Source organism: Sarcophilus harrisii, chromosome 2, assembly GCF_902635505.1.
Source record: "Sarcophilus harrisii chromosome 2, mSarHar1.11, whole genome shotgun sequence".
NCBI lineage: Eukaryota > Metazoa > Chordata > Mammalia > Dasyuromorphia > Dasyuridae > Sarcophilus > Sarcophilus harrisii.
In genome coordinates, this window is record NC_045427.1 from 384058560 (window position 1) to 384077014 (window position 18455).

An 18455-nucleotide genomic window follows, 5' to 3' on the forward strand; every position below is an offset into this window, starting at 1 on the left:
TAATGGGGTCACAAAGATTCAGATGTGACTAAAAAACAACAATGGGGAACCTGGGGGTGGAGATAAAGAGGAAGTATATTCCTGAAATGGGGTACAATCTACCTGGATAGGAGAGGCAGGATATTGGGTATGAGGAATAGCAAACTGGGCTTATATCCCAAAGAGATTATAAAGAAGGGAAAGGTACCTGTATGTCCACGAATGTTTGTGGCAGCCCTTTTTGTAGTGGCTAGAAACTGGAAACTGAATGGATGTCCATCAGTTGGAGAATGGCTGAATAAATTGTGGTATATGATTATTATGGAATAATACTGTTCTGTACAAAATAATGACCAACAGGATGATTTCAGAAAGGCCTGGAGAGACTTACATGAACTGATGCTGAGTGAAATGAGCAGGACCAGGAGATCATTATATACTTCAACAATACTATATGATGACCAGTTCTGATGTACCTGGCCATACTCAGCAATGAGATCAACCAAATCATTTCCAATGGAGCAGTAATGAACTGAACCAGCTACGCCCAGAGAAAGAACTCTGGGAGATGACTAAAAACCATCACATTGAATTCCCAATCCCTATATTTATGCCCACCTGCATTTTTTATTTCCTTCACAAGCTAATTGTATAATATTTCAGAGTCTGATTCTTTTTGTACAGCAAAATAACGTTTTGGTCATGTATACTTATTGTGTATCTAATTTATATTTTAATGTATTTAACATCTACTGGTCATCCTGCCATGGGGGGGGCGGGTAGGAGGTGAAGAATTGGAACAAGAGGTTTGGCAATTGTTAATGCTGTAAAGTTACCCATGCATATAACCTGTAAATAAAAGGCTATTAAAAAAAAAAAAAAAAAAAGGAATAGCAAGAGACCATTTTGATTGTACAGAACAGTGGGCAAAGGAAAATATTATGAAATAAACCTGAAAAAGTAGACTAGAGCCAGGGAGGAGTAAATTGATCCAGTTCTGGTTGATAGTTGGTTCTTGGTCTTTTGATTGTAATACATTTCCTGAGTCTCAATGGCTTTTAAATAATTATCTCATTAAACTTAATCCTGTTATTTCAAATGAGAGGAAGTGGGATTTTGGAATCGCCCTCATTAATATCAAGGGTTGATTTGAGATTACCTTTAAGATCTCCGGACATGAGGCAAATAGGAGTCAGCCTTCCAGAAAAGAATGCAACACATGATTTTGAGGCCAAGGGAAAAGTGGTTTAAGTAAATTACCTTCTTCCTCAGGCTCAGGACTGCTAGTCCCATCTCCAAGAAATCAAGCCTTCAGGGTAATGTTCAGGAGCTAGGTCAGAGCTTCAACTGTCTACTCCTTCCCCCTCCTAGTGCTGTCATATGATCTTGGACAAGCCATAGATCATATATCATAGAAGGGAATTTTACAATCACCTCATTTGGCAGACGGAGAATCCAAGGCTTGGAGAAATAGCAAATTCAGTGCTCTTTGAACTACAACATGATTTCTCTGGGCCTCAGTTACTTCAGTTATGAAATTGCAATGCCAAAGAAACTGAACAAGACAGAGGTTAGAGACCAATTCAATAGTTTATTAAATGGAGAGAAATACTGGGACCAAATGGATCTTGGTCCCAAGGCTGGAAAAATTATAATCTCAAAGAGTCCAGCCCTGAGTATTGGGACAGTAAGCTTTTTTATAGGATAACAAGAACAATGACATAATAGGGGAGGTACCTGGGTGGGGATAACCTAATGGTTGGGGAGGCCCCTAGGATGACACATTGGAGGGAGGTTACTGATATTCTAATGACATTTAAAATGGATAAACCTTAATAGACCTTAAGAAGGAATGTCTATAACCTAAAGATATAAAACCTTCATCTGATCAACCATTTAAGAGGGAATGATTATAGCCTTGGAGTTTGGGGGCAGAGCAACTGAGGTAGACCTTTATCTCATCAAACATTAAGAGGGAAGAGTTATAACCTGAGGCAGAATAATTAAATAGGACAATTGGAGAAACTGGATCACGACATTAAAAGGAAACTTTGGCACAACAGAATGACAGTAATAATATCTACTCAAAGAACCTCACAAGGCTTTTATGTCACTGAATTCCATTTCAAGTGCTCTGAGGTTCTGCAAAGTACCTGGGTCACCACAACCCTGTGAAATAATACATAATGTAAATATCATTCCCATTTTTCAATTAATGATTATAGATCCACAGGGATCATCTAGATAAGGGCTTCTTAAACTTTTTCCAGTCCCGATTTCTTTTCACTTGAGAAATTTTTATGCAACCCCATCTCTAATCTGAGCCAAGATCTTTCTGGCAATACTTGTGCATGGTTAGTGCAAAAGTGTTCATGTTGTATGTTCAGAACCAAGGTTGCAGTGAAGTCTAGTTATGCAACAAGAGCAAGCACTGTCAAAAAAAACCTTGGATACATTGCATATTTGATTGTGAATTAATTTTTGGCTGTTGTGCTCAGAAATCTTTTCCTGTTTCCACATTTTTTGGAACCTTCACATTCAGTTACAAGACCCTGAATGACTATAGCTTGTAGGGGAGATAGCACTAAGGAGGTTCCCTCTCCTACCTTAGAGTGCTTCTATTCTAACAAAGTGTTAGTGATTCTAAAGCCCCCTAGAATCTATACTCTTTCAACCCCATGTTGGATCTTGAGCCACAGTTTATTTTTTAAATTTTTATTATTATTATTTTTTATAATTATGACTTTTTATTGACAGAACCCATGCCAGGGTAATTTTTTACATTATTCCTTGCACTCACTTCTGTTCCGATTTTTCCCCTCCCTCCTTCCCTCCATCCCCTCCCCCAGATGGCAAGCAGTCCTATACATGTTAAATATGTCACAGTATATCCTAGATACAATATATGTGTACAGAACCGAACAGTTTTCTTGTTGCACAGGAAGAATTGGATTCAGAAGGTAAAAATAACCAGGGAAGAAAAACAAAAATGCAAACAGTTTACATTCATTTCCCAGTGTTCTTTCTTTGGATGTAGCTGCTTCTGTCCATCATTATCAATTGAAACTGAATTAGATCTTCTCTTTGTCAAAGAAATCCACTTCTATCAGAATACGTCCTCATACAGTATCATTGTTGATGTATTGATGTTGATGTATATAATGATCTCCTGGTTCTGATCATTTCACTTAGCATCAGTTCATGTAAGTCTCTCCAAGCCTCTCTGTATTCATCCTGCTGGTCATTTCTTACAGAACAATAATATTCCATAACATTCATATACCACAATTTACCCAACCATTCTCCAATTGATGGGCGTCCATTCATTTTCCAGTTTCTAGCCACAACAAAGAGGGCTGCCACAAACATTTTGGCACATACAGGTCCCTTTCCCTTATTTAATATCTCTTTGGGATATAAACCCAGTAGTAGCACTGCAGGATGAAAGGGTATGCACAGTTTGATAACTTTTTGGGTATGAGCCACAGTTTAACAAACTCTTGTTTGACAGATGAAGAAACTGAGGTTCAGGGGTAGTTAATGACTTTCTCAGGTTCACACAGCTACTATGTAAAACATGAACCTAGGTTTCCTGGTTCTGAGACCAGCTCTCTATTCACTTAACTCCAATAATGCCTGGAAACAAATTCTGGAGTTAAATGATTTGTCCAAAGCCTTACTAATGGTGTCGGGGTAGGTTTGAATCTCATCGACTCTAAGCTGAGTACTCAAGCCACTCTCCTACAGCTGCCTCTGAAAAGAGTATAGGAAAAATTCTTCGAAAATTGAAGAAAAATATATTTAGATGTCGATAATATTCTTTTCCTTCTCTAAGTCTCAGTTTCTACCTATCTCACTATTTTATTTCAGTGTTTTCTTTTCCAGTTCTAGATTTCTTAGGACCATTTCTCAACTGTCATTAGATCCCAGGCTTCTTTGGTCGGTGTGTAGTTTTTCCAAAGAGAAGTGCTTTGCCACTGGGGATCGTTAACTTTGGTCCCACCTAGCTTTCAGGGAATTATTCAAATTGCCTTAAGGGAAGCTTTGTCGCTCTCTATGAATTTGTGGGTCAAGGTCACGGAACAGTGGACTTTAAGGCACGTGTGTATGGCTGGTAAGGAAAAACAAGAAATACATTGACCTAAGCTGGTCAAAACAGCCAATGCCACAGATAATCAGTTTTCATCATTTACCCATCGATCCTTTTCATTTCCTTTCTCTTTTCTCACTCCTCCTAAAAAAGTACGTAGAATCTGATAACGCCGCCTAAGATTGTTAGAGATGATAATTTAAAAGTATTGGAAAATAACGTGATCTAAGTGCTATGCCTTTTATTAACCACGAGACAAGCCATCTAATAGGAATTTCCTGATCTGTAAGATGGGGAAAAGTAATTAATCGGCCGGGACCTACCCCCATCGGGCTGGCTAGGTAGGCCAAAAGTGATATAATAGATGCAGATCGCTCCTTCCCTTCTAAGTATCAAGGTAGTGTCCCAGAAGTTGGCGATTACAATCTCTCGATCTCTCCGCCTCGGCCCAGTGGCCTCAGTGTCTAGAGTAAGGGAGGGGAAGCGGGTGGAGCTGACAGGACGTAAGCCCTGATGCGAACAGCCCCACGCCACTGGATTGTAGCAATCCGGTCCGGGAGGCGTGGTGTTGGGCGGAGCGTATATTTGCCTGTCCTCTTCAATCCTTAAAGGCGCATCTCCAAATGCTGCTACCTGCATCTGCTGACTGACAGACACCATGAAGTCCCTTTCTCTACTTGTGCTTTTGGTTGTATCTTTCGCCAGGCCTGCTCCCGCCAGGAAGGGTCTGTTCCGCCTGGGTATGGTGAGTTATCGAATGTGGGCGCCCCTTTCTTATTTCACCCTTTCTTCGCGCAGCTGCTTCCCGCTCCCTCCAGGAGACTGGATTATGGGGGAAGGCGTCTCTGATTGCAGGAGACAAGTGGAGGGAAACGGGGAGGGTCGCCCCTAGTGCTGATTCAAAGGTGGGTTAATAGATATAGAATTTCCATCTCCAGCATCTTTTCACAACCTTTCCTACCCCTTGCCCCAGGCCAAGTTAAAATCTGTGCCGAAGTATACTTACTAAAGATCATGGAGTTGAAAGGGATCTCAGAGGTGGTATACTCACCCTCTCATTTAACAGAAGAGGAAATGTGCTGTTGACTTTGGTCAAGTCGCTTAAGGTTTCTGGAGATCCGTTTCCTTCGTCAGTGAAACAGGATTCTTGGAAGATGGTCATTGAGATCCTATCAGCCCTGAATCCTATGAAGTGCCTAGGGCCAAACAGAAAAGTAGCCTCATCTGGTCGATTTTACTGTTCGTGGCTCCTAGATCAGTCCTGTACTTTATACTAAATTGCACTTATTGTTGACTGACATTTACCGAGGAGCTAGGGATCTTTCCTATAAGCTCAATAGTTTGCTTTGGGATTTCAGACTTTCCAAAGGTGGCCAATATGAGTCCTCCGTTTCTTTTTTGGGGGACTCTGGAAAGCCCCAAGATTATGATGCATAAAGGGAAGGGCAGCAGGAATGAAAACCCAGACAGTTCCCCATTCCTTGGTGAAGATAACTTCCTTTCCTCCCTTCCTTATCCCCCTATAAGTTCTCCCCAACTTCTTCCCAAACAGTCCTTTGCCTTCTGATCATGGGATGGAGAGCCATGGAATTTTAAAACTGAGAGGAGTTTCAGTTCAAAGAAGGGTAATGAATGACTTATCCACAGTCGTACATAGCCAAGGCCAGGAAAAAAAAAACCAATCTTTTCTGCCAGATCAATTTTCTTTAACCTGTACTATGCTGTGAATAGCTGGGTTTTTCATTTCTGGTAAGGGGAAAAAACATAAAAGTTCTGTTCTGTCAGATTTCTGTCAGAGTAGCCCCTTAACTTTTCTATGGTAATTAAATCTTTGAAAAGTGAATACACCCCTATGTGTACTTTTCATATTTTTTCAGGGGAAAGAGTCACAAATCTCTGAATGATATTAGTACTGGATGCCTTTTTTTTTTTTTTTTTTTTTTTTGCCCAATAATTAACTAATCTCTTTTACCTGTTATCCTGAAGCTGTAACTATGTGATGGGGATGGGGTGGGTGGAAAGGTCATTCATCTTCCTACTCTTCCTAGTTGGTGGCTTTTCATAGTGCTGAGAAAAACAGTATGTGATAAGAAAAGCTCTGGACTTGGGAGTCCAATCCTATCTCTGACATGTGTTCATTTAATTATGTAACCTTGGATAAATTATGGTAACTTTCTGAGCTTGTTTCTTCATCTATAAAATGGGCATACCTTTTCCACAAAGTCATCATGAGGAAATATATATCTTAAAGCATCACAGAAATTCCATTTATAGTCAGAGTACTCTTTCTCTGGAAGGGAAGAGAAGGCAATGGGGTTAAGTGACTTGCCAAAGATCACATACAGGCTAGTTAAATGTCCTCTTGATTCCAGGATCAGTACCCTATCTACTGTGCCACCTAACTGCCCCTAATATTCCATTCTCAAATAAGACAGGATGCTTAAGCCAAATCTGCCCAAAGCAGGAAGGCAGATTGGTGTAGTGGAAAGGGTAAATTTTATGGTGCCTTGTTAGAAAGGGGATAATCTTGAAATAATAATCTGGACCTAGAAAAGTCACACAATTGGAACTCTTTGTAATAATAATAGTTGGTATACAAAAATGTTTGCATTTGATCTGTACAATTACCTTGGGAGATAGATACTGTAGATATCTTTGCCCATTTTATAGAAAACTTTGAGTTTGGAGACCAAGATTTGAAGCTAGTTTTCATTCCCCAGTCCAACAGGTTTTCCACTAACCTTCCACTTGGGTCTAGGAAAGGCTCATGAGATGCTTTGTTTCTTCATGAGACCGTATTCCAAGGAACCATCTGCAGGACAGAAACCCCAGCACCCTTGCAAAGGCAAGAGTCACTTCCCACTTAATCATGCTTTATTTCCTTCCCCAAGAGAACTATCAGCATCTTGGCCCCAAGCTGACACTTATCATGTGCTTCTGAGGTCTTCAGTTGGGAGGGGGAGGGGAAGGAAGCTTTAGTTGGAGAGAAGCCCTGGGGGAGAGGCCCTAGAAAAGTCTTCGCCACTAATTGAAATCACTACAGGAACTAAGCCCAGTCTTTCCCATTAAGGGAGCTAAGAAATATGTAGCCTGACTCAATGATGAGTAGGAACCCCCTCATCAATGTTCTTGACAAGTTATCCTTTCTTGAAAACTTTTCATGATGAGGAACTTTTCTTTTTTGAGATAACCCAATTTTCTTATTAACAAATGTTTCCTTATTTTGAGCTAAATTTTGTCTTTCTGCAGCCTCTGCCTGCTATAGTTCCTAGTTCTGTTCTTTACGCCAAGAAGAGGTAAGGTTTATATTATTCTAGATCCATAGCTGAATCTAGAAATGGACCTCAGAGGCCACATCCAATTCCTGAGACAATGTCCAGAGACAGCTGCTTTTTCCACTATGTAAGCTAAGTCCTTTCCTTTTTCCCATGCGTATTTAAATCCACATAAATTTTCTCACTTAGGTATCTAAGTTATTGCAGTAGCTGAAACATAGTCAAGAAGATTTGAGTTCAAGTTCAGCCACAGATACTTTCTGGCTGTATATTGTTTTGGTCACGTTTCTTGGCAAAGATACTAGAATGGTTTGCCATTTCCTTCTCCAGATCATTTTACATATAAAGAAAAACTGACTTACCTAGGTCCTTTACTTAAGGTCACACAGTCTGATACCAGATTTTAATTCAGGAAGATAAGTCTTCCTAGCTGCAGTCCTGGCCCTCTGTGGTACCATCTAACTACCCCTTCCTGACTGCATGATACTGAACAAATCACTTCTGTCTGCCTCTGTTTCCTTAGCTGGCAAATGTTTATAAAAATAGTACCTTCATGGCCTAGCTGTGCCAGACCTAAAACTATATTATAGAGCAGCAGTCATAGTTGATCAGTGGAATAAGTTAGGTTCACAGGACAAGATAGTCAATAATTATAGCAATCTAGTATTTGGCAAATCCAAGGACCCCAGCTTTGGGAATAGAAATCACTATTTGACAAAACTGCTGGGAAAATTGGAAACTAGTGTGGCAGAAACTAGGCATTGACCCATACCTACCACCTTATACCAAATTAAGGGTTCATGGGTTCATGATTTACACATAAAGAGTGATATTATAAGCAAATTAGAAGAGCATAGTATAATTTACCTCTCACATCTTTGGAGAAGGAAGAAATTTGTGACAAATTCACAAAGAAGAACTGGAATTTGTTAAGCACCAAATAGATAATTTTGATTATTAAGTTAAAAAGTTTTTGAACAAACAAAACTAATGCAGTCAAAATTAGAAGGGAAGTAATAAATGGGAAAACATTTTTACATTTCAAAGTTCTGATAAAGGCCTCATTTCTAAAATACAGAGAATTGACTCAAATTTATAAGCCATTCTCCAATTGATAAATGGTTAAAGATTATGAACAATTTTCAGATAAAGAAATTAAAAACCATTTCTAGTTATATGAAAAGGTGCTTTAAATCGGTATTGATCAGAGAAATCCAAATTGGGACAGCTCTGAAATACTACTACACACCTCTCAGATTGGCTAAGATGACAGGAAAAGATAGTGAGGAATGTTGGAGGGGATGTGGGAAAACTGGGACACCAATACATTGTTGGTGGAGTTGTGAACTGATCTAGCTATTCTGGAGAGCAATTTTGTAAGTATGCCCCAAAATTATCAAACTATACACATTCTTTCATCCAGCAGTGTTGCTACTAAGCTTATATCCCAAAAAGATTCTTAAAGGAGGGAAAGGGACTCACATGTGCAAAATGTTTGTGGCAGCCCTCTTTGTAGTGGCAAGAAACTAGAAACTGAGTCCATCAATTGGAGAATGGCTGAATAAGTTATGGTATATGAATGTTATGGAATATTATTATTCTATAAGAAATGATCAGGAGGTGATTTTAGAGAGGTCTGGAGAGACTTGAATGAACTGATGCTAAGTGAAATGAGTATAATCAGAAGATGGTTATATGTGGCAACAACAAGACTCTACAGTGATCAATTCTGATGAACGTGACTCTTTACAACAATGAGATGACTGATGCCAGTTTCAATGATGTGATTAAGAGAGTCATCTTCACTCAGAGAGGACTGTGGGAACTGATTGTGGATCACAACATTTTGACTCTTTGTTTTCTTGCATTTTGTTTTCCTTCTCAAGTTTTATCTAGCATAAATTGTGGTGCTATAAGATACTCACTGCTTCATTGTCTATGGGAAAGACTTGGGGTAGGGAGAAATCGAGATCTGCTTTGAAGAGTAGTAGATAGACCTAGAGAGTTATTGAAGAAATCATTTAAATAGCTGTGGGAGCTATTTAAGAAGAAAATCTAGCCTAACAGTTGTAGGGGGTATATATTTAAGAGATGAGAAAATCTTGTATACCTCAAATACAAGAGTGAGGAAAAGGGAATAGATCACAAAAGCCTTTGGATGCTAGATAAAGCTTGGTTTCAGAGGTGATTGGATAGTTGAAAATGATTGATTGGAAGTTATATAATTTTCTTGCTTAACTTTTCACCAAATGCTTTAATTATATTTTAGGTCGATGATTTTTCTTGGGAAAACTGCGATGGTGAACATGACCCAGTATTGATCACTAGCCTGGAAGTAAAACCAATTCCTATCAACGTCCCTGGAAAAGTAACCATTGGCTTAGAGACCAAGACTGCTGTACCTCTCACGTCTCCTCTGAAGGTATGTCCTGAAAGTGGAATAAGACAAAAGGCTATTACCAGAGCTAGTTTTGGTGTACAGCTTCTAAGGGAAATATAATAATAATTTTAAAGTTCCCTGACCTTAGAGTGCTTCTTTTCTAACAATCTGTCCTGTGATTGATTGTAAAAATCATCCGGCCTAGGGATATAGTATTTCTTCCCTTAGACTTTAGGGAAGATATATTAGGAATTCTGAGGCCCTCTGATTTAACAATCCATCTGTTAATGATTCTAGTCTTCTGACTAGCAGATACATAATCTGCTGGTCAGTGATAACCAAATTCCTGAGATCATTCTTCAGTTCTACCTCTAGGCCAAAAAATTAGCATATCAATGACATGAAGAACTGGATATATTTGTCTCCTTGATTGTGAACTGGTTTGTGATTCTAACCTTTTGAGGTCCCTTTCCAACCTCAACATGGGGGGGAACACTTGACAAATAGACCCCTAAAGGGAAGCCCTAGAGAATGAGAACTAGAAGGAATCTTAGCCAATATCTAAAGTCCAAATTGTACTAAATGTAATAATCACCTCCTGTGCTTAATTATATAATGTTCTCATAGCTTTCATTTCATCCTCCTGACACCTCAGGAGAGACAAGTCAGCAGGGCAGAAATTATCCCCCTTTCATAGGACTAGAGTATAGAGTAGGGAGAGTACTAAACTTGGTGTCTGGAAAACCTAAGTTTGAATCCTATGTCTGACACAATTTGATACTAAATAGGCAATGCCATTTAGCTCAGTTTGTTTATCTCAAAAATGGAAACAATAACACTTCCTATAATTAGTGTGAGAATCAAATGAGGTATTTATAAATTCTGCAAACTTTAAGATAGAATAGAAATTATTGTTTTTGTAAGAAGACGGTATGGTACAGTGGAAAGTACACTGTTGTCAGAGGATCTAAATCAATATCCTGTCTCTGACACTCAATTGTTTTTGTAATCTTCGGCAAGTCACTTAAATAAATGTTATTTTTCTTATCCATAATATGGGGGAAAAGGAGGGTTGGACTAGATGACTTTCCTTCCAGCACTGGATTTATAATCATCCTGGGACCCCCAGAGAACAAAAGCAGTTTGCCAACAGCCAGGACTAGAACCTTGAACCCCTAATTTCAATTCTGGTGTTCTTTCCAGGTATAAAAAAACAATCTAGACACAATCTAGGGTAGACTACTGGTACAGAACGGAACCCAAGAACTTTGGTAACATTGATAGATCTGCCAAGACTAAGCCATTATCTCTATCATAGGAAAAAAAAATGATATTCTCAAAGTCATACATAGAATCTGAATTTGAATCCTTGGCAATTTTTTGATTTTGTTTTTCAAATCTATCTACATCTCAGCTTTTTCACATATAAAATAGAACTATTTACAACATGACATTATGAAGGAAGAATTCAGAGAAAACTGGGAAGATTTATGTGAAATGATGCAGAGAAAATTAAGCAGAAACATCTAGCTTTTCTCTATCAATAATCAGCTAAGGTTTCTATCCAGGAACTTGAATGAATGCCAGATTGTATTGCTCTCTTATTCTATGTGCTTCCTTAGGGAAAGAGAAAACAATATTTTGTTTTTATAATTTTGTTTTACTAACAAGTTAATCTTTTTAATTTAATAGCCTTTTATTTACAGGTTATATGCATGGGTAACAACAAGTTAATCTTTTAAAAAATTATATAACTTATTGGTGTAAAGATGGAAAAAATCAATAAGTGTGTCAATGAGTGATTGGTGTAAAGATGGAAGAAATCAATCACTTCCCATTATACATATTCCCTTGTGACAGATACAATTAAGCAGAAACAGCTGATATAGATACCATATTCTGTTTTCTATTAGTCTTTGCTCCCTGCTCTTGCTTTTAAAGGAGTATCAATACATATATTTCAGTATCTCTTTTTGTGGAACATTCAAGTTTTTCCTTAATTACACTTAGGAATATAATTGGTTTTTCTCTCATTTATACGTGGGTTTCTCTTTAGTGATTTTTTATTTTATATTTTTGTTGTCATTAAGTATCTTCTTGGTTCTGCTTAGTATACTGTGTCAGTTCAAACATCTTTACATATTTATCTGGATTATAAATAACTTATACAAAATAATAGTTTTACATTCTCACAGTAAGTCAAAGTTTTATCCCACCTGTTTCCCCACTAATAGGTATTCTTTCTATTTCCTCTCCTCTTGTTTTATCATTTTTTGCTGTCTCTAAGAGTGATGTGGATGTTTTGGTCTATGTTACATCTGTTTCTATCTTTGATTTCTCTGGGATATATGGTGGTGGGTTAGATCAAAGAGTTTGGTCACTTTTTGCATTAATTGCAAATTGATATTCAAAATAGATGAAACAGTTTAAAACTCCAATGTATTGGCATGTCCATTTCCCCATTTTCTTGCAAAATTGTCTATTTCCAGTTCTTGTCATCTTTATTAAAGGAGCACATGAGGAAGAATCTGATTCATTTTGATTTGTGTTTCTCATTATGGGTGGTAAAGCATTCCAAATTTTCAGATAAAGCATTCCAAAATTCATAGGGTAGGTAACCTTAGTAGTTATTGTTCTCTTGAATTAATTTCCCTTTATCTTTTGTCCATTTGTCCATTAAGGAATTGTCCTTGGTGTTATAAGTCCATGTCAGTTCCCTACATGGGATGTATTTTCAGTCTCAGAATAATTAAAAGCTTTGCTTCAGAAATACATGTACAGTAGAAATCATGGGATTTGGAATCAGCAGACTTAGGTTTGAATCATAGAATGATTTCAGCCACTCAAGTTGTGACTAATCACATGGCATAGTTAAAAGAGAGCTAGACTTGAAGTCATCAAGATGTGAATTCAAATTCCACTTAGTTGTTTGACCATATGCAAGTTTACAAAATGCCAATAATAATACTCACAATTCTCATCTGAAAGATTGTGAAACTTAAATCAAGAGTATATGAACCTAAATTAAAGTCACTGTAAATGTCGGTGGTAATTATTAAGTTACAAACTCAAATTCTATTTCCTCATCATTTTCTTTTTATAGGTGAGAGTACCCTAGATTTATTGTGAGGAAAATATTTTGTAAGGTAGTGGAGGAATGTGAGCTATTCTTGTGACTAGAATCATAAAATTAGAACTAGAAGAGTAACTTAAATCACTTTTATAGATGCAGAAACTAAAGCCAACAAAAATAAAATGATATACCCAAAGTCACGTAGATGGTAAATGGCAGAGCTTGGGTTGAAACCCAAGCAAGTTCCTCTGTTTTCCAAAACCTAGATTGGCAGAGAAACCGAAGGACCAGGGAACAAAAAGTGCTTTTTTACAGAATCTAGGACGTGATACTTGTTTGAACGAGTTTGTGTTAGTATATGGAGTCAGCTGTGATATGGTTTTGGCAATTCTTCCTTTTCATCCTAGTCTTGTTTAGTAATGACTATGCAGAAGGCAGTAGTGATTGATTAAACCAGTGAGGGTAGAATTGGGGAGGACAGCTTCATTCAGGAGGTAAGTAGTTAAGATGAATACTGTAGTCGATACAAATGTCAAAGGAAAGATAGTTTATTCAAGAAATAAAGAAGGCAAAAAAAAAAAAATAAAGAAGGCTCAACTAAATATCTGTTGTTTTTCTCCTGTTCCTCCCTGCCACTTTTTGTTTTGTTTTGTTTTGCTTCTGGTTATTAGTTAGAAATGAGTCATGACTAGGAGGCTGCCTGAATTTTTTTTTTTAAGCCGTCAGGGTATAGGGAATCATAACCCTTCTGGACTCCAGGGTAAATTAAAGACTAACCAGAATTTATGTAAAAAACAATGAAGCTGAAGTAACCCAGCGAAACAAGAATGGAATTATTGTATTCCTGCTGGTAACAAATGAGAGGAGATAGTTTGATTGGAGGGTTGGGAACAAACTATATGAGGGGCAGTGTGAAAGAGGACAAAGTACAACTGAAGGTAGGAAGGTAGTTCTGGGTCATCTCCATGTTGCCATGGAAACTTAGGACCACTTAAGGTTAATGAATTAAATGAGTTAATTAAATTCCAGAATGGTCAATAGACTTTCCAGTGTCTTTGCTCATGTCTTCTGAGTTTAGGGTAAGTGTTAACCATTAGACTTCTCTGTTTGTTTTTATTTTATTATAGCTTTTTATTTACAAGTTATATGCATGGGTAATTTTATAGCATTGACAATTGCCAAAACTTTTCCAATTTTTCCTCTCCTTTCCCCCATCCCTTCCACCAGATGTTGGCCATTAGACTTGAGGACCTTTCATCATAAGAATTTTCCTTTATTTTGATCAAAACAGATTATTATTTGTAAAGTTTACAAATTTGTAAAGATACTGTAAATCAAACTCTTGATTTAAGTTTCACAATCTTTCAGATGAGAATTGTGAGTATTATTATTGACATTTTGTAGACTTGCATATGGTCAAACAACTAATACACTCCCCTATCGAATAGTGGGATTATTCCTCATTATAATTATTCCAAGTGTGTCAATTGTCTTCATTCTGTTTGGTGCTGTCAAACAGATGAAATTGAATCTTCATGTCAGTTATTCATATATTTAAACACAGGATTCAAATTTCCATGTAAGTTTGTTCTCCAAGATAAATATCCTCATTTCTTTCAAATGGTTCTTTTCATGGCATATTTCAAATCTTGATACCCTCCTTTGTGCTCCAGTATATTGATGTCTCTTAAAATGGGGCAGCTAGAAGTAGACACAATAATGCAAATAGTATCCGATCAATATAGAGGGTTACTATGCCTTTATTTTCTTTATTATTATAGCTTTTTGTTTACAAAACATATGCATGGGTAATTTTTCAACACTGACCTTTGCAAAACCTTTTGTTCCAAAATTTCCCCCTTTCTCCCTTCCCCTTCCCCTAGATGGCAGGTAGTCCAATGCACCATGCATTTATTTTCATAGCTCTTCATCCTAGGCATCATGCTTTTAGTTACAGAATTTAAAATTGTGCTACAGCCTTTTTTGGGCTGCCTTGCTGATCTGTATTGTTCTCTGCTAAAAATCCTTGTCATTTTAACACAAACTACTGCCAAAAGCCATCTTTTACACTATTCTACATTTGTATGGTTGATTTTCTTTATTAGAATTTTTCAAGTATTGGATTTTAAATTTTACCTCACTAGAATCTGACCTCAATACTTAGTAACTGTTTGATCTTAGGAGAGCCAGTTAACCACTCACTTTCCTAAAGTGTAATATCAGGAAATTAACAGTATTATGTCATAGAGTTGTTGTGAAGTTCCAATGAGATAATGTTTATAAAGCACTTAGCTAAGTCTATATAGATGCTAGCTTTTCCTTCAGATCATTCTACTTTTTGATGAAAATGGAGTAGGATTAAGATCATAGCATTTTATTAGAGACCTCCTTCCATTACACTGAAATGCCAAATATTGTTTTCCTTGTTTGAAGAGAGGATCTGAGATTGAAAGCAAAGAACCTTAAGAAAAAAAGACATTGGTGTGGGTGCCTAGAGAATGCAGGAAAAATACTCGGTTCTCAGGCCATACCATATAGATTAGACACTTAAGAAGAATAATTTTTCTCCTCATTGTTATCTGTTTTAGTGTGGGGTCTTTTTGTTTGAAAAGTTATTTTTGTTGTAAAATACACAGAAAAGCCCTTTGAAGTCAACCATGGACTCTTACGATTACAAGTTCATTTTGTTTCCGTTCAAACTAGGGGTTAAGGGGAAATGTTCAATATACATTTTCTGCTCAAACCACATTTGTATTTGTGGAAACAGCCCTGTCTCAAAGACAGGAGAATTGGTTTCTATTCCTAGTTCCTGACACTGTGTGACCATGAGATCCTTTGATCTTTGTGTTTAATCATCTGTAAATGTAAGGTAAAAGATACCCACCCTCCTAAGGGACATTTGAGGACTAAGTGGATGGATTCTTTCTACGTCCAGGCCCTACTTTCCTCATGAACTATATCTTTTTTCTTAAAAGGTAGTGGTAACTTTGGAGAAAGAAGTGGCTCCTGGATTCTGGTTGCTGATCCCATGTATCAAAAATATTGGAAGCTGTACCTATCGAGATATATGTGAGACAATTGACTCCTTCATTCCAGCTGGGGAGCCCTGCCCTGAGCCTCTCCATACCTATGGCCTACCCTGTCACTGCCCCTTTAAGACGGTAAGTCATCGGGAAGGTCCCTTTGTACCCTTTTTATGAGAAGGTAGTGTTGGGTAGTCCTCAAGTCTGAGTCACTCTGTCTTTCTTCTTCTACCACCTGTGAGTGCCATCTCAATTGTCCTGAGGGGCCCCCTGTCACCATCTGGGAATTCAGGAGCTGGTAGAGAAATTAAAGTGATTCCCCTAAGTTGCCCTATCTTACTTTGGGGAGGAGACATGGGCCCCTGTTGTTATTAGTGGGGCAGATCTCAATTGCCCCAAGGGCCACTTGTGACATGGGAATTCAGGAACTGGTTGAGAAATTAAAGAGAAATTGCCCTATCCTAGTTTGGGATGGAGACATGGAGCCCCACTTGTAAGCAGTGTTGTAGGAAAGAATTGTGAGCAACACCTTGAGCATGGTAGGTAAGGTGGAAAAAACAAGGCATTTCTCCATTTTGGAACCTATTGACCTTCTAAAGTCCATTGAATTCTAAAAACTACCATTTGCTATTATTCCCTTTTTCTGGGCCCTTATGAGAACAGGCAATTTTGAGGATTTGTGAAAAGGGAAGCCTAGTAGAAAAAGTAGAAAAAAGATGTAGTTGATAAGGGAAGTGAGCCACCATTGAGATGAAACCTTCATGTACCTCTAGTTGTGTACATGTTAGCATTGCAGAAAAATATTTCCTGTACTTGCCTGTTTCTGGGGATTGGGAGGAGATTTTACTGTTCTGGAGCTTTCAGAGGGAGAGAAGATCACTAGAAAAGTTTCTCCCTCATTTGTGCTCATTTCATCTCTCTATAGGGTACATACTCCCTGCCCAAGACCACCTTCGAAATACCTCCTGTGAAGCTGCCACCTTCTCTGGGCAGTGGCAACTACCGCACTCGGATCATTCTAAGCAATAACAACACTCGTCTGGGCTGTTTCAAGATCCAGGTCTCCCTCAAGGAGAAATGAGGCCATCCTCCAGGCCTGGATAGAGCTGCTCTTCCTTCCCACCATTCTCAGTCCCTCAATCACTTCTCCCCGAAAGGGGAGAAGTTTTCAGCCCCATGTCCTCCAGCCTCAGCCAGGGGATCATTCCCCTGGAATTGGAGCTCCCCAGTTTCTTCAATTCCAGGAAAACTACCTCTGTTCTTCTGTCTTCCTACACATCCCAGACCTCTCCGGCTTCCTCCCCAGGCCTAGGATCTATGAGCAGTTTCCAGGATTCTTCTCCCATGGGAAAAACCCATCCAAAGAACTGGCCTATAGTGTTGAGAAACACCTTCCTAAGAGTATTATTTCTTAATTTTAGCATAGGATCTTTTAAAGTAATAGTAGCTAATATTTACATAATTTGCAATGGTCTTTATATATATATATATTTTCTCATTTTAATGATCCTCCTAGACAAGCTACCCTTAGCTCCTCCCATCAGTGCCACTTGTAGTTTTCCCCACTCTGGAAGGGTCATGGTGGGGAGAGCAGAACAAAGAACTTGTGAATTTATTCCAGTGCTTTATGGAAAGCGGCATCCAACAGTACACAACAGGTCCCTCAGACCTCTTTTGGAGGGTATCCTTCGGGCCTCAATATTCCTTGGCTTAACCTTAGCTCATTTTGAAAGTGCCTAAATTGGTAAGCCAGCCAGAAGACCCTAGTAGCAATAACTAGCCACTTTTTTGTAATTGAAGTCAGTGGCCTAGGATCAGGATCCTGAGAAAATTTGCCAAAGCTCCTCAGCTAAGGAGTCTACCATATTTCCTTTTAAGGAATGGGGGTTGGGGGCCTGAGAAGGGGGAATGGCTCAGTCCTAGTCTACTTTTAGGCAAGGTGCAGAAGGACCAATGGGTGGACCCCCAAGAGGTTCACAATAAACTAAACCTGGACTAAAAGTAAATCTATATTTGCTCTTCTACAATTTGTTGTATTTGTATTTCTATATTTTTCTCAATTGGCTAAAGAGATATTTTAGGGTTGGGTTTGAATTCTGGATAATTTTTTTCCCTTCGGTCCTACTCCTAGCCTATTCCAATTATATAGTTCTACTTGTCTTCCTTTCTTGAATGGTCAGGTGTGCCAGGAGGAAGGAGAGCCACCCAGCTTCAAATTGCCCCAATCCATCACTCCTCAGCAAGAGTTACTGCTGCCTCTGAAGTTATGCCTAGTCCCTCTATAAACAATACTGTTTTAGTTCCTCCAGTTATTTTACTTGTTTAAAAAAATCTTGTTCCCATTGATTCTCCTGTACCCCCCCAACTCCTACCTTATCCTCTTGTTTTTCATTTAGATTTTTGTTAATATCTCTCCTGCTTTTATCTGGTTGGATTTTCTCCCCCTTCAATTAGCCTTAAATTTTTTATTTCATTTTTCTGCACCTCTTTCCAAAAAAAGGATTTCTTAAATCTTCCTCCTCTGTCTTTTTCAATATACTCACTGTCTGATTCATGACTCCTATGATCTCCTTTTCTCCTGTGTTCACAATCTAAGCTTCCAAGATAATCCATTCAAGACTCTGCTCTCTTGTAC

The 18455-nt window shown here is 38.2% G+C and overlaps 1 protein-coding gene across 1 annotated transcript; it reads left to right on the forward strand.

Annotated features, from left to right (window-relative positions):
- Positions 1 to 4633: 4633 nt before the first annotated feature.
- On the forward strand, positions 4634 to 17843 carry GM2A (GM2 ganglioside activator). Its single transcript, XM_003756737.4, has 4 exons — positions 4634 to 4814; positions 9614 to 9766; positions 15773 to 15958; positions 16746 to 17843. Exons 1-4 carry the CDS (start codon positions 4728 to 4730, stop codon positions 16899 to 16901), a joined length of 582 nt encoding a protein of 193 aa, XP_003756785.1. The 5' UTR covers positions 4634 to 4727; the 3' UTR covers positions 16902 to 17843.
- The last annotated feature ends 612 nt before the right edge of the window (positions 17844 to 18455 follow it).

Bases quoted from the DNA above. Each gene is read 5' to 3' on its own strand.
- GM2A (XM_003756737.4), top strand. From the start codon at position 4,728: ATGAAGTCCCTTTCTCTACTTGTGCTTTTGGTTGTATCTTTCGCCAGG. The intron at 4,815-9,613 runs GTGAGTTATCGA...ATTATATTTTAG, and splicing joins GTCTGTTCCGCCTGGGTATG to GTCGATGATTTTTCTTGGGA. The intron at 9,767-15,772 runs GTATGTCCTGAA...TTTTCTTAAAAG, and splicing joins CTCTCACGTCTCCTCTGAAG to GTAGTGGTAACTTTGGAGAA.